Source organism: Drechmeria coniospora, chromosome 02 (assembly GCF_001625195.1).
Source record: "Drechmeria coniospora strain ARSEF 6962 chromosome 02, whole genome shotgun sequence".
Taxonomy (NCBI): Eukaryota; Fungi; Ascomycota; class Sordariomycetes; order Hypocreales; family Ophiocordycipitaceae; genus Drechmeria; species Drechmeria coniospora.
Genome location: NC_054390.1, coordinates 6,737,341 through 6,764,101, shown reverse-complemented (window position 1 = coordinate 6,764,101; position 26,761 = coordinate 6,737,341). Strand labels below are relative to the sequence as shown.

General features: G+C 59.0%; 8 protein-coding genes across 8 annotated transcripts; 5 read left to right on the top strand and 3 right to left on the bottom strand.

The window, feature by feature from the left end:
* Window positions 1-12: 12 nt before the first annotated feature.
* DCS_04970 (uncharacterized protein) lies at window positions 13-922 on the bottom strand (the record flags this gene model as incomplete). Its single annotated transcript, XM_040802276.1, has 2 exons — window positions 13-529; window positions 627-922. 2 exons carry the CDS (start codon window positions 920-922, stop codon window positions 13-15), a joined length of 813 nt encoding a protein of 270 aa, XP_040657309.1.
* Window positions 923-1,756: 834 nt separating this feature from the next.
* DCS_04969 (uncharacterized protein) lies at window positions 1,757-2,641 on the bottom strand (the record flags this gene model as incomplete). Its single annotated transcript, XM_040802275.1, has 1 exon — window positions 1,757-2,641. One exon carries the CDS (start codon window positions 2,639-2,641, stop codon window positions 1,757-1,759), a length of 885 nt encoding a protein of 294 aa, XP_040657308.1.
* A 4,868-nt stretch (window positions 2,642-7,509) lies between these two features.
* On the top strand, window positions 7,510-11,204 carry DCS_04968 (DUF221 domain-containing protein; the record flags this gene model as incomplete). The annotated part of the gene is made up of 6 exons (XM_040802274.1): window positions 7,510-7,581; window positions 7,634-7,863; window positions 7,965-8,257; window positions 8,327-9,556; window positions 9,673-10,068; window positions 10,132-11,204. The coding sequence occupies 6 exons, from the start codon at window positions 7,510-7,512 to the stop codon at window positions 11,202-11,204; spliced, it is 3,294 nt and encodes a 1,097-aa protein (XP_040657307.1).
* A 1,423-nt stretch (window positions 11,205-12,627) lies between these two features.
* On the top strand, window positions 12,628-13,644 carry DCS_04967 (zinc-binding dehydrogenase; the record flags this gene model as incomplete). Its single annotated transcript, XM_040802273.1, has 1 exon — window positions 12,628-13,644. The coding sequence occupies one exon, from the start codon at window positions 12,628-12,630 to the stop codon at window positions 13,642-13,644; it is 1,017 nt and encodes a 338-aa protein (XP_040657306.1).
* An 873-nt stretch (window positions 13,645-14,517) lies between these two features.
* DCS_04966 (uncharacterized protein) lies at window positions 14,518-16,073 on the top strand (the record flags this gene model as incomplete). Its single annotated transcript, XM_040802272.1, has 3 exons — window positions 14,518-15,395; window positions 15,463-15,839; window positions 15,904-16,073. 3 exons carry the CDS (start codon window positions 14,518-14,520, stop codon window positions 16,071-16,073), a joined length of 1,425 nt encoding a protein of 474 aa, XP_040657305.1.
* A 997-nt stretch (window positions 16,074-17,070) lies between these two features.
* Window positions 17,071-18,031, bottom strand: DCS_04965 (uncharacterized protein; the record flags this gene model as incomplete). The annotated part of the gene is made up of 2 exons (XM_040802271.1): window positions 17,071-17,551; window positions 17,712-18,031. The coding sequence occupies 2 exons, from the start codon at window positions 18,029-18,031 to the stop codon at window positions 17,071-17,073; spliced, it is 801 nt and encodes a 266-aa protein (XP_040657304.1).
* A 3,271-nt stretch (window positions 18,032-21,302) lies between these two features.
* DCS_04964 (uncharacterized protein) lies at window positions 21,303-21,778 on the top strand (the record flags this gene model as incomplete). The annotated part of the gene is made up of 2 exons (XM_040802270.1): window positions 21,303-21,316; window positions 21,550-21,778. 2 exons carry the CDS (start codon window positions 21,303-21,305, stop codon window positions 21,776-21,778), a joined length of 243 nt encoding a protein of 80 aa, XP_040657303.1.
* Window positions 21,779-22,050: 272 nt separating this feature from the next.
* DCS_04963 (uncharacterized protein) lies at window positions 22,051-25,159 on the top strand (the record flags this gene model as incomplete). The annotated part of the gene is made up of 5 exons (XM_040802269.1): window positions 22,051-22,250; window positions 22,316-23,033; window positions 23,094-24,118; window positions 24,191-24,402; window positions 24,468-25,159. The coding sequence occupies 5 exons, from the start codon at window positions 22,051-22,053 to the stop codon at window positions 25,157-25,159; spliced, it is 2,847 nt and encodes a 948-aa protein (XP_040657302.1).
* Between the last annotated feature and the right edge of the window lie 1,602 nt (window positions 25,160-26,761).

Below are 26,761 nucleotides of genomic sequence, written 5' to 3'. Positions count from 1 at the left end.
GCGTCCCGTTTGTTACTCGGCGCCCAAGTCCAAGGCGGTGGCGTCGCTCCGCTGAACGGTGCCCTCGCGGATCATCCTGACGCCCTTTTCCTTGACGGTGGCGTCCAGAAACTTCTTGACCTGCTTGCAACCGTCGAGGCCGACGACGAGCATACCCTCGAACCGGCTGACCTGCAGCCGGCTCTCGCAGTTGAGGACGAGGACGCGATCGCTGTCGCCGAGGGTGGCGACGGTGAGGAAGGGCAGCTCCTGCTCCTCCTGGCTGTTGAGGTCGAGCAGGGGATCGGCCGACTCGTCGTCGGCGGCGTAGGACGACGTGGAACCGGCGGTGCAGGCGGCGACGTAGTCTGTCATGGGAATGCCGGCATCGATGACGGCGAGGGTCGTGGCGTTGAGAAGCGCGGCGAGCAGGGAGCCGTCCTGGGAGAGGACGTGCAGCGAGACGGTGATGGAGGAATGGGGGAAAAGGTGAGTGTGGACGACGGAGCCGAGCGTTTTGGCAATTGTGATTTCCATCTCTTGGATACGCCTGAGGGAAAAAGGATCGAGTCAGCAAGCAGGCAGGTCGGGGGGTTCGTGGAGCTCGGCACAAAGGGGGGGGAGGGGGGCAGACGGCGCCGACGTACTTGTCGTTTCGACCCCGTTTCTTGCGGTCGACGCTGGAGAAGCCGGCGACGACGACGTTGACGCTGATGGCGGCCGTGTCCCGCTGCGTCGCCTGTCCGCCGCGGCGCTGACCCTGCTGCTGCTCCGAGGGCCCGGTGACGACACACATGACCTTTGTGTGGCCCATCTCCAGGTACGACGAGCCGTCGGCGGCCTGCTGGGTGCGGATCTGGGCGTGCAGGCGGCGCAGCTCATTCCAGCGACGGCCATCGACGCGGAGGAGCGCGAGAGAGTAGGTGGAGGTGTCGAGGGGCATTGCGGCGGCGACCGGCGGTGTTGTTGAAGCTGCTGGATGGTGGTGAAGCTGTTGGACGGTCGCAACAGCTGAATTTTTGGAGTCGTGGCGATTCACGGCGGGGCCCAGCGTCGTCTGTGGCTGGTGGCTAATAGTGGCTGAAATAGGTACCGAACTGTACTATAAGTACTTGTCGTACACTGTACTCCGTATAATAAAGCACATGTAGTTTTAAGAATTAATTATTTACGGAGTACTTGAGTAGGATCTCGTTGCAGGATGACGGAGCATCCCCCCCATTGCTTTGTCGTCCCCCCTCATCTCTGCCCCCATAAACCCGAACAAAAATGGTATAGAATAAATAAATACATAAAAAAGAAAAAGACTGGCCGTGCTTGCACTCCGTACTCCGTATACATAGTAGTGGATCGGAGGGATCCAGCAGATGTTGTCGAAGCTCAGCCGAAGCTGTCCTACGATGGCACTCAAAATCCTCTGCCTCTAAATGCTTGGTGTCGTGACATGAAAATAGCAGCATCAAAACCATCAGCCGCGGAAACGTGTCATTGCACCCCGGGTACTATTTTTCCTTGGCGTGGAAGCCGCTTTCTAGGAGACTTGTGAAGTGAGTTGACCGATTGTGATCTTCGTGGATGGCGGAGCTGAGAATCCTCTGGATGGAATCCATCTAGGTGCCCCCTGCCACAATGCAAGCAAGCAAGGCTCCATGGATGACACGACACGATGCAAAGGCGAGTATGGTGTTCAAATCCGTTGGCCGAGATGGAGTGGTCGTATTGAGCAGACACACACTAACACTACGACAATTTTGGGAGGGATCTGCTCCGTCGTCGCTCAGTCATGATCAGTGCTTCGCAAAAGGTCCTTCCACTCGTCCAGGATCGCAACAGTGCTGGAGAACTTGTCACGAATCACCTTTTCGCAGTCTTTGCCGAGCACAATGCGCACCGGCAGCGTCTTACCCGCGGCGGGGCCGGTGCCGGTCAACATGTCGACGATGACCTTGCAGCCCTTCTTGACGTCCCCGGCCTGCTTTCCATCGGTGACGGCGAGGGCCTTGCGGGTTTGGCCCGAGGGCGTCGACTCATCCTCGTAGGCCGGAATCCGCTTCTGACCGTGGACCACGACGCCTGGGTTGAGGAAGGAGGTACGGAAGTAGCCCGGCTCGACGACGGTGGCGCGGATCTTGAAGGGCGACAGCTCGGACTGGAGCGACTCGGCGAGGGAGGAGACGCAAGCCTTGGTCATGGCGTAGACGGAGTAGTCGGCGCCTCCGATCCAGCTGCCGGCGCTGCCGAAGGTGACGACGGTACCACGGAAGCCGTCGTCGGCAAGGGGTTGCGCCCGCATGAAGGGCAGGAAGGCGCGGATGGTGTTCATGGTGCCGAAGACGTTGGTGTTGAAGCAGTCGTAGACCTCCTTGGGGGCCACCTCTTCGACGGCGCCCTCGAGGATGAAGCCGGCGGCGTTGACGAGGTAGTCGACACGACCGAACTTGTCGAAGACGGTCTTGGCCGTCCCCTCGATGCTCTCGAGCGGCGAGGTCACGTCGAAGGCGACGAGGTGGGCGCCCGCATCGGCGAGGTCCTTGATGCGCTCCGTCTTGCGAGCGGTGGCGATGACGGTGTGGCCCTGCTGAAGAGCGTAGGCGGCCATTTCACGTCCGAAGCCGCTCGAGGCCGCCGTGATGAACCACACGGGCCCTTTCTTGGTCGCCATGGCGATGATGGCGGAGGAAGTGTACGAGTGTCGGGAACAGAACGAGGAGGAGAGAGATGGAGGAGTGAGGAGGAGTGAGAGGAGAGAAGAGAGGAGGAGTGAGACGAGGAGAGAGACGAGGAGAGAGACGAGGAGAGAGGAGAGAGGAGAGATATTTGATGGTTGATCAAGCGAAGCACTGGTCGTTGTCTGCCTGCCTTTGCATCGGCGACGAACCGTTGGACAACATGGCCACAAGCAAGGAGGGGATATGCGCTCATAACCCCGCTCAAGCTCGTCGACTTGGCGGGCTACCATCCGGCAAAGGCCGGAGAGGCCATCTGTTCGGGTTAACCTGTAGATGATGGATGGTCGGATGGACGGGCTTGCTTGGGCAACTGCTGCAGAGCAGAGCTCAACCCGGTGCGGGGTTGAGACATGAGAGGCGGGGGGAGGTCGAAGCACTGTACGCACACGACGAGCCAGGCCCGCCGTCAGAAGCGCGCCACGGACTGTGCCAACAGCGGTGGCGTCATGGCGGAGAAGGGAGCGACGGCAAAGGGCCTGCTGCTCATGACGACATTGAAAATAGGAAGCCGATGCGACTACAACTGCGTGTACATGTTGTGGAAAGTTTGACACAGTATGTGTACAACTACTCCGTACTATGGATTACGAGTACCATGGAAGAGATGACGAGACGGTCGCTGGTCTTTGCGTACAGTACAAGTACAACGACACGTACACCGACTGGTGGACTGGTGGCATGGCTGCCTCTACTACAAGTAGCTGTACTTGGGCACTTGTGCTTTGTAGGCGTACTGTACTTAGGCTAAGTACACTCAGATCAGATGTACAAGTACTGTACGTTGTGGTACTGTACTTGCATGGTGCTGCCGTGCTGTAATACAAGCAAGGAACTTTAGAGTACGGAGGTCTTGGATGCAATTTACAGGACACCACTACGTACTAGTCGCACGCGCGGGAGGACATGTAGTTCCTCTAGCAAGCAAACAAGTTCCAACCACAAATGCATGTACATGCGAAAGTAAGCGACAACTCTTCTGGTGGCAAGTATTCCCTACTTTTACAGTACAAATTGTTCCAGTTCATTCGTTTGTTGTGCAGTATGGCTGGAGAATGTGCTTTTACAAAATACGGAGCAGTGGCTGTGTACATGTACTAGGTAGCAACCTCGCACGTACAGTACCGAGGACTGAACTCCGTACTCCGTACATAATTACATGTGCATTAACCCTCGAGTGTACAAGTACGGAGTACTCCGTGTCTGCACAGTATTTACTTGTACTTACGAGTGGCTGTACATGTGCAACATGTACGGAGTACAGCAGATGAACCTGTGCCTTGGTGTACTCCGTACTCCAAACGGTGAGCACATATCTGTGGCATGTGAGGAGCACGGAGTACATGCACACCACTGCAAGTTGGTGTGCAGATGATACTTCTTGTACGTTACAACTGTTGCAAGGCAAGTGCTTGAGCATACAAGTACTCAGTACGGAGTAGTTGTACACGGATACAAACACAACAAGTATTAATACTGTAAGTACTGTACTGTAAGTACACTAACGCAGTACATTGTACAAGTACACATCCAGATTAGATTGGACATGGTGCTTGGGTGTACATGCGCTATTCTACAAGTAGATTTTAGCTTCGGGATGAGGCATGGCAATCTGCTGGAAAGCAGAACAATGCAGATTGGCAAATAGGGTTTGGGTTGGGTTGGCGTCAGAGCCAGTTGCATTTAAGTATGTGGAGCACCGAATGGCGCCATGATACTCCGTACACCATGGCAGAAATGGAGTCGGCTTCGTATCCATCGGTACTTGCAGTACGGAGTAATACGGAGTAGTACTTGCTGTACTTGGAGCAGCCGCTGTCGGCCCTCTTGCGGCAGCAGTACCTAGTACTTACTTCCAAACAAGGACCAACAGTACGAACGTCCACAGTAATGATACAGTGCAAATACTCACATGATTGTACAGTACACAAACGCAAACGCCTACGGAACGGGTGCGGTACAAACGGGCGCGTGTACCGTACACGTGCACGGGCACACGGTTCGTTTGGTAGCGGCCATGTACCGCAGAGGCCACGCACCGACGGGCCGCCAGCTTGACGACGCAACGACGACGGAGAACAAATGAGCTGTCCACACAGCCATCTGCACGGCAATCCGCGCTCAGTCTGTAGGACCCTACATTCGCGCTCGTGGATACGAAATACCGCTGGACGCCGTGATGTGCACGCCGTAGCATGGCATGGCATACGGCACTCACACTGCCGCTGCAGCCGGTGAGTGAGGGTGAAATCCTGCCGCGCTGTTCCTGTCCAGGCACATGCAATCACGCATTACCACTCGGCACAATCACACCTGCTCGCTCATGCTGTACCCAAGTGCAGTGCCCATGAGGTGCCGCCGCCTGCCTGCCCCTGCACCGCACCTGCACCGCACCTGCACCGAATCGCGGGTTGAAAACCAATGCCAAAACCGATCAGGGCCACTTGGTAGGGTGGATTCGACGGAGGAAACGACGGAACAGCGAGGTTGTCCTAGTGCATGATGCCTGGGTCCATGTGCCTCCCATTGGCCGCAAACTTGGCCAGTCCTGGGCCGCATCCCATCCATCACCATGCCGACATTATAGCCTTTGCGCCAGAACAATTCTAGGCGCAGAGGCGGCGGCTGCGCAGGTGACACGTCACGGCGCCACGATGCTGCAACAGTGGGATACTACGGCTGCTGGGATACTACTCCGTACGGAGTCCTGGGATACTAATTGCTGGTAGCGCAAGCACAGTACATGCATTGTACCGTACGTGTATGGCCGGAAAGGAGCACGCTGTGAGCGCTCTACACTATAACTACTAGGTAGGTACCTAGTCGTACCCTGCACCATGCAGGCGCAAGTGCACATGTGGTGGTGGCGCGTCATTCCTGGAGCGAACTTGCTGACGAGTCGTCGGCGAGGGCCTGCAAGGGACTTGAATGCTTGCATTAGTGCTACGTAGCATCTACACATCCCTACTGCACATGCAAGTAACGTGCAGTCGGAGCATACTTGTACTTGCTTGCACGTGGTTACTAATCGTAGTACTTTACGGAAACTTAAGTACACTCCGTAGTAAGTACTTACTTGCACTACCTGCAGTACTGTACTTACTTAGGTATGTATTGTAGGCACAAGGACAAGTATTATTTAGTACCTTGGTAGGGGTGTCGGGAGAGGCAGAACTTGTCGAGAGGACATGTACTCCGTACACCAGCACTACTTGGTTTTCCAGAAATGACAGAGTGCAAAGTACTTGTGCAAGTATTACTTACATGCCCGTCCAGCAAATAGCCTCTGTACAGTACTAGGTACCTTGTAAGTACAGTCCACCTGCGAACTGCGTACATAGTACCTAAGACTGTTACTACATACTTCTTGGGGCTTGTCGGTGCATGTACAAGAACTTGCAGAGTAATACCTGGCAATGCTGTAATGCTCTGTACTCCGTACGGAATATAACTTGTAGGTGTGAGCATTACTCCGCGCTGATACGGAAAAGGTACTCCCTACAACACTCCCTACAATACTCCCTACCAAAGTACTCCGTTCCGTACTGTACCTGTAGGCTACATGTACAGAGTACTTGAGTACTTGCCATTCGGCGCACAGCACTAGTGCATGCACAATCCAGAGGCCCTTGTCCATCCAGTTGGTGAGGCGGGTTGAGTTCGAGCAAGGTACTGCTGTGCTCCGAGCCTCCGACAGTTCAACTCTTGCACTTGCGTGCACAGGCACTGGCGGCGCCGCGAATAAAGTACAGCCCTCGTGCTAGGAGCAAGTACTTACTTGCACCTGCTTGGTTGTGCAGTAGTCACCCAGCCACCCTTCTACTCTGAAGCATGCGTCTGCGTACTATGAATTGGTACTACGCACGGTGGAAATGGAATCGAATTCCGGACCCCGACATGCAAGTTCGGTACTGTCTGTGCATCCATCCGTACCTAAGTATGTACGAGTACTTACAGTTCGTGCATACTTACACCCGAGTGACTGCATCGTACGAGAGCAAGGCCCGCGGATTCGCCCGTCCAAACTGCCACCACCTCACCTTGGCCTTGCTAGCGCCAACCGAAGCCTTTTCGCCTCTGCCAGCGCGCCACCCTGTGGCTTCAGGGGTTTCGTCCTTACCAGGTACGGAGTAGTCTACGAGTAGCGTTCCAGGAGCCGAGATGACTGATGACAGCGATCCCGACCGCCGGAGACCGTCGCACTAGTCCCATCTTCGGCACTCCGTAGCCCCGGCGGACCGTGGCAGCACGCGCCGATTGGTGGCAGCGCCGCGAGCGCCCCCTCTTTAAAGTGCAGGCGACAAAGAAGAAAGTCGATTTGGAGGCCACCGGGGCCACACCATCGTGCCTCCCGCCTGCCTGCCTGCCTGTGCCTTGCGCGTACTTACTTCCTTCCTTACTTACGCAGTACCGGCCGAGGAGGACTCGCACCTGCGTTGCATGCAGAGGAGGTACTCCGTACTTACTTACTTTGCTCCCTCTCCACTGCGGACGACCATCTGTCTGTAACGAGTAAAGTACCTGCAGCACGGAGTACTTCTCCTCCCGAACCCGAGTGACGCCGCGCTCTGGCCTCTTTGCCACTCACTTACCCTCTCCTCCATCACGCACACGATCGCCCAAAGACTCACTCACTCACCCGCCGGCGGTCCTGATCTCGTTGTCCCCAACACGAACGCGCCCGTCGTCGAGTCGCCGCAGGCTCTACCCCAACACGATGCAGAGTATCCCGACCGTCATCCATACCGCTTGACCTCGCGACCTCCTCTGCCCGCAGTAGCATTCGCCTTCGCCCACCGTCGCCATGGCCGCCTCGGGGCACATCCTCGACGGCCGAGGCATCTTGGACATTTTCGTGGGTTCCCCTGGATCCGACGTAGGAGATGGAGAGAGAACGGCTAGGACGAGCGCTTACCATGAGTCTCCAGAGTGGCGGTGGACAGGACGCGAGGGTCGGCGCCGGCCGCGAGGACTCCTCCACCGGCGGCACCCTCAGCACCTCGTCGAGCAGCAAGACGTCGTCGCTCGGCAAGCTGGCCGCCACCTTCATCCCCATCGCCATCTACGTCGTCATCTGCCTCATCCTCTTCACCATACTGCGCCGGAAATGCAAGCGCGTCTACGCCCCGCGCACCTTTGCCGACCTCCGGGCCCCCGAGTACGCAACCCCTCGAACCCCACCTCCCTCGCCATCGGCGTCGTGTCGTCGTCGTCGTCGTCGTCGTCGTCGTCTTGCTGACTGCTTCTTCACCCTTGCAGAGTCCCCTCGCCCGCCCTGCCTTCCGGCTGGTTCAACTGGATCGTGCCCTTCTTCAAGATACCCGACACCTTCGTCCTCAACCACGGCTCGCTCGACGGCTTCTTCTTCCTCCGCTTCCTCAAGGTCCTGCGCAACATCTGCCTCGGCGGCTGCCTCATCCTCTGGCCCGTTCTCTTCCCCGTCCACGCCACCGGCGGCGGCGGCCTCGGCCAGTTGGACATGTTCACCATCGGCAACGTCCAGAACGCCCGCAGGCTGTACGCCCACGCCTTCATGGCCTGGGTCTTCTTCGGTTCGCCCGCCTTCCCCGTCTCCCCCGTCTCCCCGCCTGCCGCCTGCTGACCCGTCGTCCCATGCCCAGGCTTCATCCTCTACATGGTTGTCCGCGAGTGCATCTACTACGTAAACATCCGCCAGGCCTACCTCTCGTCCCCCTACTACGCCCAGCGCATCTCCTCACGCACCCTCCTCATCAACTGCATCCCCAACCAGTACCTTGACGAGCACCGTCTCCGCAAGCTCTACGGCGATTCCGTCCGGCGCGTCTGCATCCCGCGCACCTCCAAGGCCCTCGCCAAGCTGGTCAAGGAGCGGGAGCAGACGGCCATGCGGCTGGAAAAGGCCGAGGTCTCGCTCATCGGCAAGGCCAATCGGGTGAGGACGAGGCAGATCAAGAAGGAGAACAAAAAGTACGGCGAGGAGACGGTCGATGTCGAAAAGGGCCAGTCTGGCTCCGTCGACTCCGCCAAGGACGTCGGCCAAGAGGTCCACCCGGCCACCCATCGCGAGGACCTCCCGGTGATCGAGACGCACGAAGACGTCGGCACCAAGGACGGCGGCCACGGGCAGACCTCCCGCGGAGGCTGCATCGTCGTCGAGATCCCAGGCTCCAGCGTCAGCTCCGAGCTGGAGGAGAAGGAGGCCGAGTTGGACGAGAAGGCGCGCCGTGTCGAGTCGATGCACGTCGACCCCTTTGATGAAATCTACTACACGCACCCCTACGGCCTCGACCCGAACCTGCCCGACGTCCGAGGCTCCGTCGCGGCCCAGTACATTCCCGTCGAGGCGCGCCCCTACCACCGACCCATCGGCAACTTTGGCCGCCGCGTCGACACCATCCGCTGGACCCGCAACCGGCTGCGCGAGCTCAACCTCCAGATCTTCAAGATGCGCCGCCAGGTCAGGCGAGGCGAGGGAACGACGCTGCCGGCCGCCTTCATCGAGTTTGACACGCAGGAGAGCGCCCAGGCGGCGCAGCAGACGCTCGCCCACCACCGCCCCATGCAAATGTCCGATCGCCTGCTCGGCATCCGGCCCGACGAGATCCTCTGGAAGGGCTTGCGGATGCCGTGGTGGGAGCGTATCGCCCGTCGCTTCTTCATCCTGTCCTTTATCGCCGCCGCCGTCATCTTCTGGTCGATCCCCTCGGCCGCCATCGGCCTCGTCTCGCAGATCTCCTTCCTCGCCAAGAACATCATCTTCCTCTCCTGGCTCCTGAAGTTGCCGACGGTCATCCTCAACTTCCTCCAGGGTTTCGTGCCCGCCCTCGCGTTGACGCTGTGGATGTCGGTCGTGCCACACATGCTTCGAGGTACGTGCCTCCGTCTCCCGTCTCCCGTCTCCCGGAGCCCGTCACCCCTTCCCCCTGCCCACGCCGCTTCTACAAGGCGGCCAGGTGTCACACGATGGAGGCTAACCGCTACGCAGCTCTCGGCGCCCAGGCCGGCATCCCGTCCGTCACCATGGTCGAGCTGTTCGTCCAGCAGGGCTACTTTGCCTTCCAGGTCGTCCAGGTCTTCCTCGTGACGACGCTCACGTCGGCGGCCTCGGCCGCCTTCACCGACGTCATCCTCAACCCGATCAAGGCCAAGGACATCCTCGCATCGAACCTCCCGATGGCGTCCAACTTTTACCTCTCGTACATTCTCATCCAGTGCCTCATGAGCAGCGGCACCCACCTGCTGCAGCTCTCGTCCCTCATCCGGCACCAGGTCATCGACAAGTTCACCCACCTGCCCCGGACGCGGTACCGCATGTACCGCAAGTTGCGGCCGGAGAAGTGGGGAGGCATCTTCCCCGTCTACGCCAACATGGGCGTCATCGGTACGTAGCTCGGCGCGCGCTCGACGGACGGAACCTGGGCTAACCGGCATGTCCCCCTCCCAGCCATGAGCTACGCGTGCATCGCGCCGCTGATCCTCATCTTCGCCGCCGGAGGCATGGCCTTTATGCGCATCATCTGGCGGTACAACATCATCTTCGTCCTCGACTCGGACATGGACAGCAAGGGCCTCTTCTACCCACGCGCCCTGCTCCACCTCATGGTCGGGCTCTACCTCGCCGAGGTGTGCCTCATCGGTCTCTTCGCGCTGCACCTCGCCTTCGGCCCCATGGCCATGATGATCATGTTCCTCATCTTCACCATCCTCGTCCACATGTCGCTCAGCGACGCCATCGCGCCGCTGCTCCAGAACCTGCCGCAGACGCTCGCGCTCGAGGAGGAGATTCAGCTCGAGGAGAAGGAGGCGGCCGAGAAGGCGCGGCAGCAGTCGGTCGCGCGGACCGAGGACGAGATCAAGGGCGCCAACGGGGCCGCGAGCAGCTACTACGACACGCAGCAGACGTTCGGCGACGAGGAGGAGGCGGCGCGGCGCCACAGGGCCGAGGAGGAGGACGCGCTCGACGAGCTCGAGGAGTGGGAGGAGGAGGAGGCCGAGGGCGGCGGCCGGTCCGACGAGGAAGGGGTGACGAGCAGCCGAGCGCTCGAGGGCGCCGGAAGCATCAAGCTGACGCTCGCCGCCTGGTTCAAGGCGAGCACGGCGACCAAGGCGCGGTCGGTGGCCGACAGCTCGGGCGCATCGCGGGTCCTCCAGAAGCTGCGCTTCTGGTCGGGCGACAAGCACGGCGAGAAGCCGCCGGGCTTCCTCGCCCGCTGGCTGCACCCGGAGGAGTACGAGGACTTTGTCTACCTGCGGCACCAGATGCCGCCCGACAACCTCCGCAACGTCGAGTACCCGGCCAACATGCGCTACCTCGCCGACTACGCGCCGCCCGAGATGTGGCTGCCGCGGCCGCGCCTTTGGATCCCGCGCGACGAGGCGGGCGTGAGCCGGCAGGAGGTGGCGCACACGCGACGGTACACGCCCATCTCGGACCGGGGCGCCGTCATGGACGAGCGCGGCCGCATCACCGTGTGGTTCGGGGAGGTGCCGCTCGACGAGCCCAAGTTGATTTTGTAGCATCCATCTAGCGTCTGTTTTGCGGTTGCCGCGACCGAATACCAAACCCGATCAATACAAAGTATAATTTTGCCCGCTCGTTTCGGCTTGGACTGTTGAACTAACGACGGAGGACATGCGTATCTGGACCTGCATGCATAGTGCTGGCAGAGTCACGGTGCCTGCGTTGGGACCTTGTGCTTCTCGCCCTGCGGGTTGCTAGCTGCACGCGTAACTTGCAGGTAAGGAACGAGGAACGGCACGCTTGCCGACTGAAATCTCCACGGAAACGGCTCGATGCGAGCTCGGCTTTCATTCACAGCTTCAAAAATCAAGCCAATGGTAGGCAGGGTAGGCCGCCGTTGGTGCGAGCACGCCCAGCCGAGGAGGTGGGTTGGCAGGTGGATGGATGATGACGAAGCACAGAAAGGGCGAGGCAACGGAGATGGATCCACAGATGAAGCCACGGTGAGTTGATGATGCATCATGATTCATGACGCGGGGTCGATCGGGTCGGATGCGACGGCGAGGCAAAGGAACCGGGGGGATCGAGGGCGAAAAGGCGGACGATATGCAGGGCGTGGGCGAAGGAATGACGCTGGGGAGGCGCCAGACGCTGCTGGGGGGGGCGGGGAATGTGGTGGTGGGTGGTGCGGGGTGCCGTCGGTTGGATTAGAAAGCAAGCTCTCCAGCCAATTGGCTTCCTCGGCTCTCTCGGCGGTTTGTAATCCCATGCCGACGTCATGCTTCTCGCAGCCTGCTAGGCCAACTTCAGCTCTGCTGCCGCAAGTACCTACTGTTAGCGCATCTGCTCTGAACACCTACCATGCCGTACATTTGCCTAGTGTACCCACCATGTTGTACATTTGTCTGCACACCCACCATGCCGTGCACTAACACATGTACTTGTCACCACTCCGTGCCGCTTGCTGGCTTGCTCGACGACCATCGCCATCTCCATGCTTTGTCGGCGTTAGCTTCTTACTTCCACCACGGTCCATCCACGGTCCATCCATATGTCCGTGGCGATATGATGTCTCGATCCCGTCATTGGCCGCACGCAAGGCCTCGGCTTCATCCGCATGGAAGCAGATGCCGGTATCGATGCCGTTTGCCATCGTCGACCGCTCCGTGGCGCCCGCTGGTCACAGACGACCGACAGACATCCTGGGCGGCTCTGCCGCTTCATTGGCGGTCGGAGAGGAGGGGGGGAGTCTGCATACGGCCTGCAGGTGTTATACCATGCGGTCTATAAATTGCATGGCTCGCCTTGCCCTCTCCCGTCCACGTCCCCTCCCCACCCCGCCATCCAATTCTCGTTTCCCCTTCGCCCAGATCTCCATCTCTTGTCTCCTGGTGACCGACGACCTCATCCCATAACAGACTTCCACTTCGATCCTCGTGGATCACGCGGCTCCGCTGACAGCAACAGGCCGAACAAATCATGACGCCGGCGACGTACAAGGCCGTGGTTCTCCGCGAGAAAGGCGGGGCCTTCAAGCTCGAGGACGTTCCCCTGAAGCGACCGGGTCCCGGTCAGGTGCTCGTCAAGGTGCTCGCCTGCGGCGTCTGCTTCACTGACGTCGCTGTCGCCGGCGGTCACCTTGGTGAGGTTTTCCCCCGCACGCCCGGCCACGAGATCGTCGGCGACGTCGTCGAGCTTGGTGAGGGCGTCAAGACGCTGCAGAAGGGTCAGCGCGTCGGCGGCCCCTGGCACGGCGGCCACGACGGGACCTGCCGTCAGTGCCAGCGGGGCCAGTTCCAGATGTGCGATACCGAAGCCATCAACGGCGTCAGCCAGGACGGCGGCTTTGCCGAGTACGTTCTGCTGCGGGCCGAGGCCGTCGTCCGCGTGCCGGCCGAGTGCGACCCGGCCGAGGTGGCGCCCCTCCTCTGCGCCGGTGTGACGACCTTTAACGGCCTGCGCAAGATGCACGTCGAGCAGGGCGCCCTCGTCGCCGTCCAGGGGCTCGGCGGCCTCGGCCACCTCGCCGTCCAGTACGCCCGCAAGATGGGCTACGAGGTCGCCGTCCTCTCCTCCGGCGACGACAAGGCCGACTTTGCCCGCAAGCTCGGTGCCCACCACTACATCAACTCGAAGACCAAGGACGCTGCGGCCGAGCTCATGAAGCTGGGCGGCGCCTCCATCATCGTCCAGACGGCCCCGAACCCAGACGTCGTCTCCCCCCTCGTCCACGGGCTCGCCGCCGGCGGCAAGCTTCTGAGCCTCGCGCCCATCGGGGCCGTGCCTATCGACACAATCGCCCTCGTCAGCAAGGGTGCGAGCGTCCACGGCTGGCCTAGCGGGCACGCGCTCGACAGCGAGGAGGCCATCCGCTTCGCCTTGCAGCACGACGTCCGCTGCATGATTGAGCGCTACCCGCTCGCCGACGTGCAAAAGGCTGTCGACAGCCTCGTGGCGGGCAAGCCGCGCTTCCGGAACGTCTTGGTCATGGAGTGATGATAGGTCGCCGCCGTGTGGACAGAAACATGACAGTGTACGGAGAGGATGGGAGAGGGCGAGGGGGGAGGGCAGGACGAGAGCCCCTCGGCTGTCAGGTGTTGTCTTGGCTTGTCTTGTCTCGTCTCGTCTTGATGGTTCCGTTAAGGTTGTATCGTCTCAACCTATCTCTTGTATCGATGCTTTCGTCTTTATTGTGTCGTCTTATCATGTCCTCCTGCCCTCCTTTCCTTATCCATGCTGGCATCTGGTCCCTCCTGTGATCACACAATGCGTGACTGCGGTTCATGTATCTGCTGCTGTCGGTTTGGCCCCTGCTGACAACTCAGACCCGAGCCAGCATGAAATCTCGCTAGTGAATCCACCAACCTCATGATCATTTTGCTCACCTTACGTCAGGTAAAGAGGCGCATGCGGATGTGTGAGTTGATTACGAATCCCTTTGGTCTCACGTTCTGACTCCCGGTGGGATGCCAAGGAATTATCACCTGTCACCGCGAGCACAGACACCGGACATGTCCAGACACACGTCGCCGTTACCGTCGCTCAGCAGTATTTATGAGTGAAAACTTGGTCAAATAGATCTGCCAAGGCTCATGACCTGTCCGTGTCTTGCTCTTGAAACTTGCAGATCTATGCTCCCGATTCATGTTCCGTCATATGGGCTCATCATCCACTCACCCATTCATCTAAGGACCTTCTGGGGTTCCGGAACACAATGCCATCGGCTTTTATTTCGTCATGGAATATTCTCTGCGTCTTCCTAGCATCGAATGGCGAGCATAAATTCAAAAGCATCTGCCGTCGGTTCCCTCTCGTAAGGGCACCATTCCCGATAGCCCCCTTTTCACTCGTTACATCACACACACGGCCATGCCTTCTCGCCCACTCGCAATGAAGTCTATTCTTGCCGGCCTCCTCGCTTTTGGTCTTCTCGTTCACGCGGCACCCGCTGACGTGCCGACGGAGAACAAGACGGTCCAGCAACCGGGCATCTTGCAGCTTCCACTCGTTCCCATTGCACGCAAGAGTCGACGTGTCGAGCCTCCCATCCTCCTCGACACCGCCGAGGAGGAAGAAACGGCGAATACGACAGTCAAAAAGCGCCAGGTGGAGGGAAAACTCTATCCGGACCTGACTCAGATATACTACGCCGTCGCGCTGTCCATCGGCACACCTCCCCAGAGGGTGCTTGCCGACATCGACACGGCCTCGTCCCTCACCTGGGTCTTTGACAGCTCCGGGACGTCTCGGAACTCTGTCGATCCCGATTTTGTCTTCGATAAGCTGCGCAGCCAGACTCTTGTCCCCGTCGGCCAGCAGACGACCCAGAGATATGGTGGTGGATATTGGTTCGTCACGGCGAACGCCTACATGGATGAAATCGCCCTCGGCCGTACGTCCGCATCCTCCCCTTTACCTCTCCTGTTTTCTAATCCCATTTCCGGTCCCGTAGCGGCCGCGCTCGGTTCCATGAAGTTCGGCATCGCCGCCCAGCAAGACTCCAACATGGACAGGCCCCTCGTCGGCCTTGCCTTTCCTCACGACAGCGAACGACCCGACTTCATCCTCGACAGAATGGTCGACAGAGGCGTCATTAACAGCCGGGCCTTTAGCGTATACATCAGCGATCAGAGGATCCGAACGGGCTCCATCCTCTTCGGCGGCATTGACAGAACCATGTATACCGGGGCGCTGCAGAGGGTGCCCATGATTCCGTCCCCCCTGAGTCGAAAGGGTCGTTTTACCCGGTGAGTCCACCATTTGCCTCCTCCGTCGCCTTCTTGCCATTGCCTTGCCTCTGATCGCTCGAAACAGGCCAACGGTTCAGATGTCGCGGCTCTCCATCCTGGAGCCGACTGGATCCGGCGCCGTCATATTCGACAAGGGACAAGGGCCACCGTCTGCGCAGTTCCAGAACCCGTACATCACGAGCGAAGGAATCGGCTTCGTCATCGACACAGGCGCTCCCATGTGCTACTTTCCACCCCACATCCTCGCCAACGTCCTTGTCCAATTCCCCAACGCGCACAAGAACGGAGAGCACTTTCAGGTCGACTGCTCCCTTCGCCATGACCCTCGCGTCCTCAAGTTTGAGTTTGGAGCACATGCTACCATCCATGTGCCGATGAAGGATTTCGTTTGGCAGTCGCAGGACCAATCATGCTGGCTCGGGGCTACCGAGGCACCCGGGAGTAAGCCGTGCCCCTTTCATGACTCTCCTGCCGCATCGCCAAGCTGACCGACTTACCTGTACAGAAACGCCGCAGCTCGGCATCTCGTTCCTGCGGTCAGCCTACGTCACTTTCGACTATGACAACCTCGCCGTGCACATGGCCCAGAGCGTTGGCTGCGTCACGGGAGCTTCTGGTCTCGTCGCCATCGACAAGGGGCCCGGTGCCGTGCCAGCGGTCGACGGCCTGTGCTGAATGAAGCACAACCGGCAGCACGGCCGGTCAGTCTGCCTCGGCCAGTCGGTTGGCAGATGAAGGAAGGGCAGCATGCATCTGCGTCAAGGCCACACTTGAGGGATTGATATCGGTCATTCCGTAGAAATCGCTTCATACTGCTCATCTTTGGGTCACCACGCGTGAAGGCACGATGATGGAGACTGAGAGTTATGTTGCGCAGGGAAATCCGACTTCAATCTCGGCCCATTTTATGCATGTTCTCCCTTGTTGATCACGCTTGAAATTACGACTGCATCTGAACCGGTGACGAAGGAATTATCAGCTGGTTTGTAGAGGACTTTTTTTATTAAATAATCTTTCATGACGGCTACAACCGGGATCGAAGGAGGCATACTATCGGTTGGCAGCTGGTTCTATCAAAATTCGTCATCATTCTTGGCCTACGCCTTGCCCTATATTTGGGCAGGGATGATGGCAATGTTCAAGACTGGTCAACGAAAAATGGCGTCTAGCAGCTGTCTCGTCACCATCCTTGGTCATCTAGGTTTCGCCCATTGTGTGTCCCATATTTATCATGCATTTCGGCTACGACCGGGTCAGAACCGATAACGAAGGAATTAACAGCTTTTTCATGAAAAAGATTTATTTATTTCTCATTGTGCCTGATGGCTACAACGGGCATGGAATGAAAAAAATATCGGTTGTCAGATTTTTCCGCTGCAACTGGCATGGAATGAAAGTTATATCGGTTGTCAGCTTTTTCCATAGAAAATCATCCCTGGCCCATGTCGCATCGCGTGTTGTCTATCTGTCATGGTTACGACAAAGCGAGACCAGAGAGCAGTCACCAGCTGGCATGTACATGTAGACGAAAATCAACTTGGTTTATTTTTCTATCCATCCGAGTTCGCGCCTCGTGATTCTCAAAAAGTCAAATCCCCTGCCCCCCATCCTCCGTGGCTTCCGACGGCACCAATACAGATCCATCCCCACCTGCTCACCGCCACTTATTTGCTCATCGGCAGGTGTAGCCGCCGTCGATGACGAGGTCGGCGCCGGTGGTGTAGGTGCTGGCGTCGGAGACGAGGTAGACGTAGGCGCCCTTGAGCTCCTTGGCGTCGCCGTTGCGACCCATGGGGATCATGCTCTTCCACAGCTCCTGCGTCTTCATGTCGACAAAGTCGGACAGGCCGGTGTCGATGTAGCCGGGCGAGATGCTGTTGACACGGGCAAAGTCGCGCCACTCGTTGGCGAGCGAGCGGGCCATGTGGATGCAGCCGGCCTTGGCGACGTTGTACGACGTCTGCTCCTGCGGGAAGTTGGCGATGTGGCCCGACATGGACGCCGTGATGACAAAGGAGCCGCGGCCCTGCTTCCGGAAGTGGGCGCCGACAGCCTTGGCACAGTAGGCGGTGCCGTTGAGGTCGATCTGGATGACCTTGTCCCACTGCTGGGCGGTGCCGTCAATGACGCCCGTGTCGGCCGTCGCTCCGGCGCTGTGAGGAGATTAGCACGGGACTTGTTTTGGCCTCACGAGAGGCCAGGAGAAGGAGACGAGGAGCAGAGGGGTGCCGGGGGTTGGGTGGCCCAGAGATGGCAGAGGGACGACGGTGCAAGGAAGGAGGGACGACGGTGGGAACGGCATTCTTGTCTTACTTGGCGATAAAGGCGTCAATCTTGCCAAAGTCCTTGATCATGTCGTTGATGACACGCTCGACGTCGGCGTAGTCGGCGACGTTGCACTTGTAGGCTTTGGCCTTGATGCCGTACGACTTCATGAGCTCCTCGACGTTCTTCTCGGCGCCCTCCTTGCGGGAGGAGTAGGTGATGGCGATGTCGGCGCCCATCTCGGCGCAGCCGCGGGCGGCCTCGATGCCCATGCCGCGGGGCCCGGAGGCGCCGGTGATGGCGACGACCTTGCCCTTGAGGCTGAAGAGGTCCATGAGGCGGGAGGCCTGGGGGATTTGCTGGACCATGATGGCGGCTGGGTATGAGAAGGCTGGATTGTGGTGTGAAGGATGACCGAAAGGTGCTTGCAGGCGGAGGAGAGTAGACGGGAAGAGGGGCAGAGAGGGGGAGGCGGGGAGGCGAAGACGATGAGGAGAAGGGAGACGAGGAGAGGCATTTATATTTAGCTCGGAGCTGCACCTTCTTCCCGAGCCAGTGAACGGTCAACGAGTGGCGCTCCGGCTCGGCAAGGAACCCCAACCGCCCAAGAAACCGATGGTACCTGCCAGGCCTCGTACCGAGAAGCTACCGCGAGCGACACCTACCTACTGCACGGACGATGGGCAGAGGCGACGACTGAAGCTCGACGCCACCAACGTCGTCACCCGGGGCGGAGTGCCGGCGCCTGGTGGTTGGCACTGCGGCGGCGGTGACCGAGGCAGGACCGGATCTCCGGTCATGGCGAGCAATCGGCGCGACGGGTGTCAGTTCGTCCCAGTAACAACTCGAATGGCGAACAAGTCGGAGACGTACGCGGCCTCCGTGTTGGTGTTTAGTGAGTGAGGGCCATCTTCATTGGTTCAGCTGGTGGATGTTGCACAAGGAGCTTGCCGACAAACGGGTGGTAATGGGTGTCATCGCAGTAAGCGTGGTGAGAAGGGGGGGGGGCAGTCGAAATGGAGGGAAGCGTCGGTGGATGGAGACTCGGGAAGCTGGGTGCTGAGAGGGGCAGGGGCACGGATGATTGCGCTGGCATGGCATGACGACAGAGGTGAGACAAAAGGTACGGTCGCCGTGCTTGCCCGGTTCCTCCCACATGCGGCTTCGACTCTCGATCCTCGACGGCATGGATAGTCAATGCAGTCTAGAACTGGGCCGCCGACTCAGGCATGACATGCAAGATGGCGCCTTGGCCGTTCCTCGCTCCCTACCTTGACCTCGACGTCTTGTGCTCTAGGCCTCGACCGATTGGGTGCTTGCGGGTGGCCGGCGATGCCCCACTGAAGGGTGTCGACTCAACACGGCTCACCGCCAATCCCGCCGTCGCTTCATTGGGCAGAGCACGACAGGAAGATGGTGGCCAGGACGGCGTTGGCAGGCCACCGGACGCTAGCACCATGCACCTGCAAGGCCGGTTGCAGTTGTTGGGTGGATGGAGAGGATCCAAGGGCAACCAAGCATCCAAGGCAGGCTTCGACTTGCATGTGCTCGTATCGAGGTTGCTCTTATCGAGGTTCGCTGACAGCCGGAGCCGGGACTGGGTGAATGGGGGGCCCGGGCCGGTGTCCGGCATGGAGCTCGGACGCCCTCAACGGTTTCTGCCGTCTGGCTCGCAGCAGAGCGAGCGGTGGGTGGCGACGGAGGGAAGGGCATTCTCTCATTCCCGACCAGTGGCTTTCATCAACGGACGGGAAGCAGGCGGGCTGATGTCTCGTCCTTGGCGGCATGGTCTGGCCGTGTGCAGAGGAAGTGAGCGTCGTTTGCTCGCGACTCGCGTGCACTTGTGTCTGGCGATGGCGGCTTCTACCCTTCCCCAGCCGACCGCATCCCGGTCTGGGAACAGGCTATTACCTCTGTGCTTTCCTGCCAGCGAGCTGCAACAGGGAGACGGACCGGGTAGACCGGTTCCCCGCCCGGTCGGTGCGTCTTTGGCGACTTTGGCAGGGGCATCTTTGGCCGGGGAGTGTTTGGTCGGGGTGGCCTTGCGTCTGGTAGGTGAGTGGAGGCTGTAGGCGACGGCACGACCGATGCGAGATGCCGGGGAGGCTCGATGACTCGTGTGGGGCCTCCCGAGGGGGGAAATATGATCTGTCAGCCATTCTGCGGTGAGCTCGGCAACGATGGACGACGGGGCATGGGATATTGGCCACGGAACATTGGGCATGGAGTATGGGGTATTACGGGGTAATACGAGACAGTTGGTATGTGCATGTACGGGTAAGTAGGAGAGGGGACTGGCGCCTGTGATTAGGCACAATTCATCAAAGGGAGGACGCGCATGGGAAAGAGTGAGCATGGGAGAGAGCGAGATGGTCAAGCAAAGTCCCGTTCGCAGCCTCGCCGCTTCTGCCAGGACCAGCAGACGCCGGTCATCCAACAGAGGGGAGGAGTGGGGGTTCTGAAGGGATTGACGATGCCATGTGCCCCTTCTTGTTGCCTGCTGACGCTCAACCGTCGCTGGTTGTGGCTCGTTTCCTCTTGTTCTCTGGACCATGTCATCACTCGACGGTCGATGCTGCGGCGTCGCGAAAATGCCGTGGAATTGTTTGCGGCGGCGATGATGGCCAGCGCCTCGGGGCACAAGGCAACGGAGACTCTAGGTAATGGCGGTATGACGAGTTCGCCATGCCAATGAGCGTCGAGGCGATCCATCCACTGCCGCCCAGTTCGACGCAACGGCTTCTGGTTCCAGCGTTCTGGACAACCTAAGAAAGAAGGGGAAAGTGGACGACGGGGATTTCGTTTTTATCCAATCGGTGAGGTCTGAGCCGTGACAGATGCTAGTGAGAGATGCCAAGTTACATCGTTTTGCCGACAGTCTGCATTCGTCAAGGCACAGCAGATTGTCCAAGTTCGGGCGTGTGATACGACTGAGCGTATGAGTGCGAGCCACGAGTCGCGCACGAATGAAGCAACACAATATCTCGGTCCATCGTCCAGCTTCGGGCGAGAGGAGAGAGGGCCTGGACGGCGACGGTGGAATGAACAGAACGAGGAAATTGTTTGTGGCAAGTGAGAGAATTGCATCTCATGATTCCGAGGGAAGGAATGTCTCGCAGCGAGTCGTAAAACTGCCATGCTTGGTACCAGGTGAGCAAGCGTCGAGGCGGCACCTGCCACGGCGCCTGATACTACTTGTTCCGGCATAGGAGCATCGCTATTATTACGATCACCACTATTCTTCCTCTTGTTACAAATACTTTTTGTGAAGAATTGTCAATTATTTGCCGTACAACGGGCTCGTCATCACGTGCAACTCGATAAAACCACAAGTGCCCACCTCTTTCCATCCCCGTTGCGGTGGCAGGAACCACTCGCTCGTGCACAAGGAGGGCAGGCACAAGGACATAAGTAAGTACTTTTACGGTAGATTATGTACAGCCAGTAATTATTATCAGTACGACGTATTAATTAATATAGCACTACGGAGTACTCCGTACTGGTCAAAGTACTGCATGTAAGTATTACTCCGTACAGTACTTACACTTAAGTAGCAGTTACGTATTACTTACTGTCCTGAACGAGGTACTGGTACCTAGTACGGAGTGGTAAGTAGTAATAATAGGAGTGATAATAGCCATGAGCCTACCGAGGTAGGTACACTTTGTTTCAGGGAAGGAAGGCACGAGGGGGCAGAGGCAGGTACGCGTTGCCGCCGTCTGCAGTGCTCCTTCTCGTCTGGACGGTGAGGACGGAGCCGCATCCCCATCCATCAACTCCCATCGACTCCCATCAACCTCCATCCATCAGCCCCCATCAACCTCTATCAAACTCTTCACCGCACTGTACCGCACCGCACCCTACGACAACCACCCCTGTTCTCAAGTGCCCACGTAGGTGTATCAGCTCGACGCGCTCATCTCAGTCTCGTCACCGACCTAGGCGTTCGTCCATCTCCCGCCTCGATCGGCATTGAATGTAAGAAGCGCGACGCCGACGCCATTGCCATCGCCATCGCCATCACCATTACCATCGCCGTGGCCGTCGCCATCTACAGCACCAGCGCCAACGCCGACGCCGACGCCGACGCCAGCACCGGCCGAAACCACCGTTAAAGCGCCACCCTCCGGTCTCCTTCTCCCTTGGCGGCCTTGCCGCCCGTGCCTGCCGGCCGCCGCCTGCCCTGTCCGGTCGGAACGGAAAGCTGAACTGAAACTCTCGCACTGGCAAAAGCCGAAGCCCCTCCGAGGCCCGCCCCCTGCTCAGTGTCCGAGCCAGCATCGGTCCTGGTTCTGGACGCCACGGCAACGATCCGCCACGGCCGTCAACGTCTCGTCGCGCGCCCGCTTCCTCTCCCTCCTCGTCCCCGACTCTCTCCAGCCTGCCCATGGACCCCACCGGGGTCGACGTCAACTCCCTCTACGGCATCCACCCTGCCTCGACGACTGCCTTGACCGCTCATTCTGGCACCGGCACCGGCACCAGCACCGGCTCCGGTTCCGTCAGCCACGACGCTGCTACCGCTCCGGCCGGTCTCAAGACCGATGCTCCTCCCATCAAGCGGCGCGCACCCATCGCCTGCCGGAGGTGCGTCCGCTCTCCCGTCGTCCCCTCCCATTCTCTTCGCGCTGACCGGTCTATCCATCTCTCAGATGCCGTCGCATGAGGAGCAAATGCGTCCACGACAATGCCACGCCCCCGTGCAAGTCGTGCAACGACGCAGGGCTTCCTGCCAAGGCCTGGTATGTACTACCCTGTCCCTCCTGCTCCTACCTGCTCCCATCTACTCCCTACCGTCCTCGCCTCCCCCTTTCTCGTCGCCTTGCGCCATCGTCCACCTGGTTGCCCGCGCGCTCACATGCTCCGAGTGAGTTTCCCGTCCGCGGTCAGCCCGACGCCGATCGTGACTACCGCCACCCCCGCGCCCGCGCCGACAGGTCCCGGTCCGCCGTCAAGGCTCGCCGCGGCGACTCTGACTCGTCTGCTGGCGGCCTCCACCCTTGCTCGCCCGCCGACGACTGGCGCAACCTGCCGCCGCTCGACGACCTCATCGACGGCGTCAACCGATTCACCCGCCACTACTTCCAGCTCGGCTTCGTGCCGAAGCAGCAGTTTCCCGAACGGCTGGGGACCGACCACCGCTCCGTCAGCCTCTTCCTCCTCCTCAGCATCCTCAGCATATCGGCCCGCCTCACGCCCTCCCTTATCACCCGCTACGGCACCGGCGTCAAGGCGGCCGAGTTCTTCATGGACCGCGCCTCGGACGTGGCCCTCGTCGAGCTCTACCAGGAGCCCACCCTCGAGCGCTGCCAGGCCTTTTACCTGCTCAGCATCGCCCAGCAGGGGAGCGCCATGCGCAATAAGAGCTACGTCCGTCCGACCCTCGTCCGACGCTCGACGGTGATGTCTGAACTCGACTGACGCGGCTAGAAGATCAATATGGGCATCGCCGTCCGCATGGCCGTCCTGATGCACCTGCACCGCGAGGAAACCTACCAGCTGCAAAATCCGACGCCGGACCTCATCATCCGCGCCGAGTCCGCCCGCCGCACAATGGTAAGGGCACCTCCCTCCTCTCCCCTCTCCCCTCTCCCCTCTCCCCTCTCCCCTCCTCATCTCTCCCCTCCTTATCTCTCCCCTCCTCATCTTAGCCCTCCTCATCCCTCCCCTCCTCATCGCTCTCCCCCTCCTCTCTCTCCTCTTCCTTTCTCCTCTCCTCTCTCTTCTCCTCCTTTTTCCTCTCCTCCTCTCTCCTTTCCTCCTCTTTCCTCCTCTTTCCTTTCCTCCTCTCTCCTCTCCTTCTTTCTCCTTTCCTCCTCTCTCCTCTCCTCCTCTCTCCTCTCCTCCTCTCTCCCCTCCTCTCCCCCCCCTCTCTCTCTCGGGGACTGCTACGAACCGACTGGGACCCAGTGGATGTTGCACAGCCAGGATAGCCTCCACTCCGGCCCCCTCTCGCCCGTGTCGCTCGCCGCCGCCGACCTCACGACGCTGCTGCCCTGCAATGAGGACGACTTCGCCCACGGACGCGAGCCGCGATCCCGCGCCGCCCTCGACGGCACCCCGCCCGCCGTCGACAACCCGTCGCTGATGCGCGATCCGAACCGTTCGCTCTTCGCCACGCTCATGCAGATTCATCACTTCTGGGGCATCGTCGGTCGCCGCGCCGTCAGCTATAGCAGGAGCGCCCGACCGTGGGAGCCGACGAGCGAATTTTCCAAGATGGCGGCCAGCCTCGAGGACTGGGAGCGCCATCTGCCCCACGAGCACCTCTGGAGTCATTTCCTGCTCAAGCGATACAAGGCCGACGGCCAAGATCTCGTCCGTGCCGGCCCCGCGCCCCCTCCCCCCCCGGTCGACACGCCGACGCCGACTGACGAGCACGCCCAGGCCTATCTCTGCGTCACGATGATGACGAGGCTCTGCAACATCGTCCTGCGACGACCGTACCTGATGGAGTAAGCCCCTTTGCGTCCGCCCGACGCCTTCGAGGGGGATCGCCAGACCTCTAACGCGTCGTCGCCCCGCAGCGTCATCAAGCCGGACCGTCGAGACGGCTCGAAGCAGGCATTCTTCGCCAGCCTCTCGAAGCAGCTGTTTCGGGACGTGCGGCAGCTCTACGAGCAGGTGGACGCTCAGTTCACGGACCGCACCCCGGACGAGAGCGTCGGCGCCCAGATCGCCGCCTTTTGCGTGTACAGCTGCGGCTTGTTCTCGACGTACATCTGCAAATACCCCCACAGTAGGTCGTGACCCTGCCGTGCCGTGCTCGCAAGACGCTCGCCTGCTCACACTGCGCCTCGGCAGTCTGCCAGGACGACGCGCTCGCCCGCAGCGGGCCCGTCATGCTGCAGCGCGTCATCACGATCCTCCGGGAGTGCAAGGAGGTCTGGCCACTGGCCGCCCGCTGGGTCGAGGCCCTGGAGAAGTCGTCGCTGGATCCCCAGTCGGAGGCGCCGGCCGAGGGAAGCATGGACGACGGCAGGGACCCCGTGCCCCGGGCCATCCGGCAGCTGCCTCCCCTTTCCGCGGCGACGCTGCCGGACAACGCGGTGCTGCCGAAGCCCGGGACGCAGCCGAGAAGGCAGGCGACGACGCAAGCGGGATTGCTGACGCCGACGACGATGCAGTCACCCTCGGACGTCTTGGTGTCCCTGTCCGGCGGCGATCCCGTCCTGACGCCGAACCAGCAGCAGCAGTACCACCACCAGCTTCCCCTCCCTCCGGTCGGTGTCTCGTCGAGCTACCGCAGGCAGTCGTTGGACCAGCCGGCGCCGCATGCCGTCTACATGCCGCAGGGTGGCCCGCTGAACCGCGCCGACGGCTTGGGGATGATGATGGGCGGCTTCGACAGCCATCCGCCTCTGCCCTACACGACCGCCTATTACCCCCAGCTCGGGCCGGGAAACGATGGGTTTGAGGGCGAGCTGCAGTTTTACATTACCGGTGCCCCCTCGAGCTGGGAGACGGCGGGCGTTTGGGCCGATTGCCTGCAGTAGGTTTCGCACAGGCACAAGCAGCGCAACATGATTGGGAGGCTGTCCCGTTTGAGCCGATGGTAGAGTTTGCACGCGCACAAGTTGGATGAATGCCACGCCAAGGACTACGCGTAGATGTTTGGCCTAGGAGCATCGGAGTTGGATGAGAGTGGTGTCTACTTACCACTGCCAACATTGTTGTGCTGGCGATCTTGGGGTGCCCGAGTTGTCGCACGAGGGCTCTTCTTGCTCCGTTCTGCATCTGGCAATTGCCTTCTCATGGGCCTAGCCGCTTTCATTTCATCTATTCACTTCGGCGGCAAGACCAGTAGAGCAGCGGTTTGTCAGTACAAGCACTACATACGGAGTACAGGTACCAGTAGGTGAACTTTACAAGCACAAGCATACAGTACTGTAATACTTTGTAAGTACTTGCAAGTAAGTACAGTGTGTACTGTAAGTACTTGAGTATTAATTGCACGCTGTTGAAGGCTTGCTCCAGCAAGTCCATTCAATTGCCTATAGTTGACGGATTGGTAGGTTTGTGCGGAATAAGTGTACTTACTTAAGTACTTACATGTACTTAAGTAAGTAAGTACTGTCCTTGCATTTGCAGGATACCAACCATTACAGTGCGTACTTGCAAGTAGCATTATCTGTGGAGCAGGGCAATTGATTGTCTTGGACAAGATAAGCATGTTGCATAAGAGTACTCCGAAATAATAAAAATAAAAATGTACAAGCACTCCTTACTCGAGCACAAAAGAATCTCTTTGTTCAATAAGAACAGTGCTACGGAGTACGGAGCAGGGCCCAGCCACAGGTACATGTACATGTAAATCCAGGGCACACTTATTTGTACAAGTATGTACTTACAATACTCATGTACAGTAATTTCTGGTTGCAAATACTGAAGTAGGTGTACTCCGTACTTGCAACTAATAATACAGTACGGAGTACGGAGTACTGACATGTACGTGTATTATTACTGATCAAGTGCAAGTATTACCCTAGCAGAGCACTTGTGCTGCGCCATGGCACATATGTACTGTAGGGTCCCGCTCCCGCACCCTTGCAAGTTCATTCGCATAACCGAAGCGTCCCATTATTTTACCTTGTGCAAGTACAGCACCATCAAGTACTGTAAGTACAGCACCATCAAGTACTGTACAAGTACACTTTCGTCGCGGTAATCAAGTAGGTGTACATGTACTTAATTGTACGTAGTATTGGTACAAGCGGAGCTGGTTCTGAGCAGTAATAATTTAAAGAACCTCCATAACAATCCAATCGCAAACCGGCCAAACCCCCTATAGGGTAGCAATAACTGCTTCAGGTGCAACTAGTACATGCACCGTAAGTACTTACTTACATTTGGCCATTCACTTGCCACTCTGCCAACCAGGGCCGGCGCGATTGTCGATTGACGCAGCGAGTTGCTTGCAGTAACCAAGTCATATCATTAAATTGGAGATGCTTTATTTGCCAAATATTCGAACAATACTGCTGTTTAATTTTGCTCAAGCATCCAGACTTGAATTTGTACAAGTAAGCGCATTCGTCTCGGTAGGTGTGCAGCGCTTCAGTGTACTCCGTACTGTACTTAACGGATAAATACTGTAC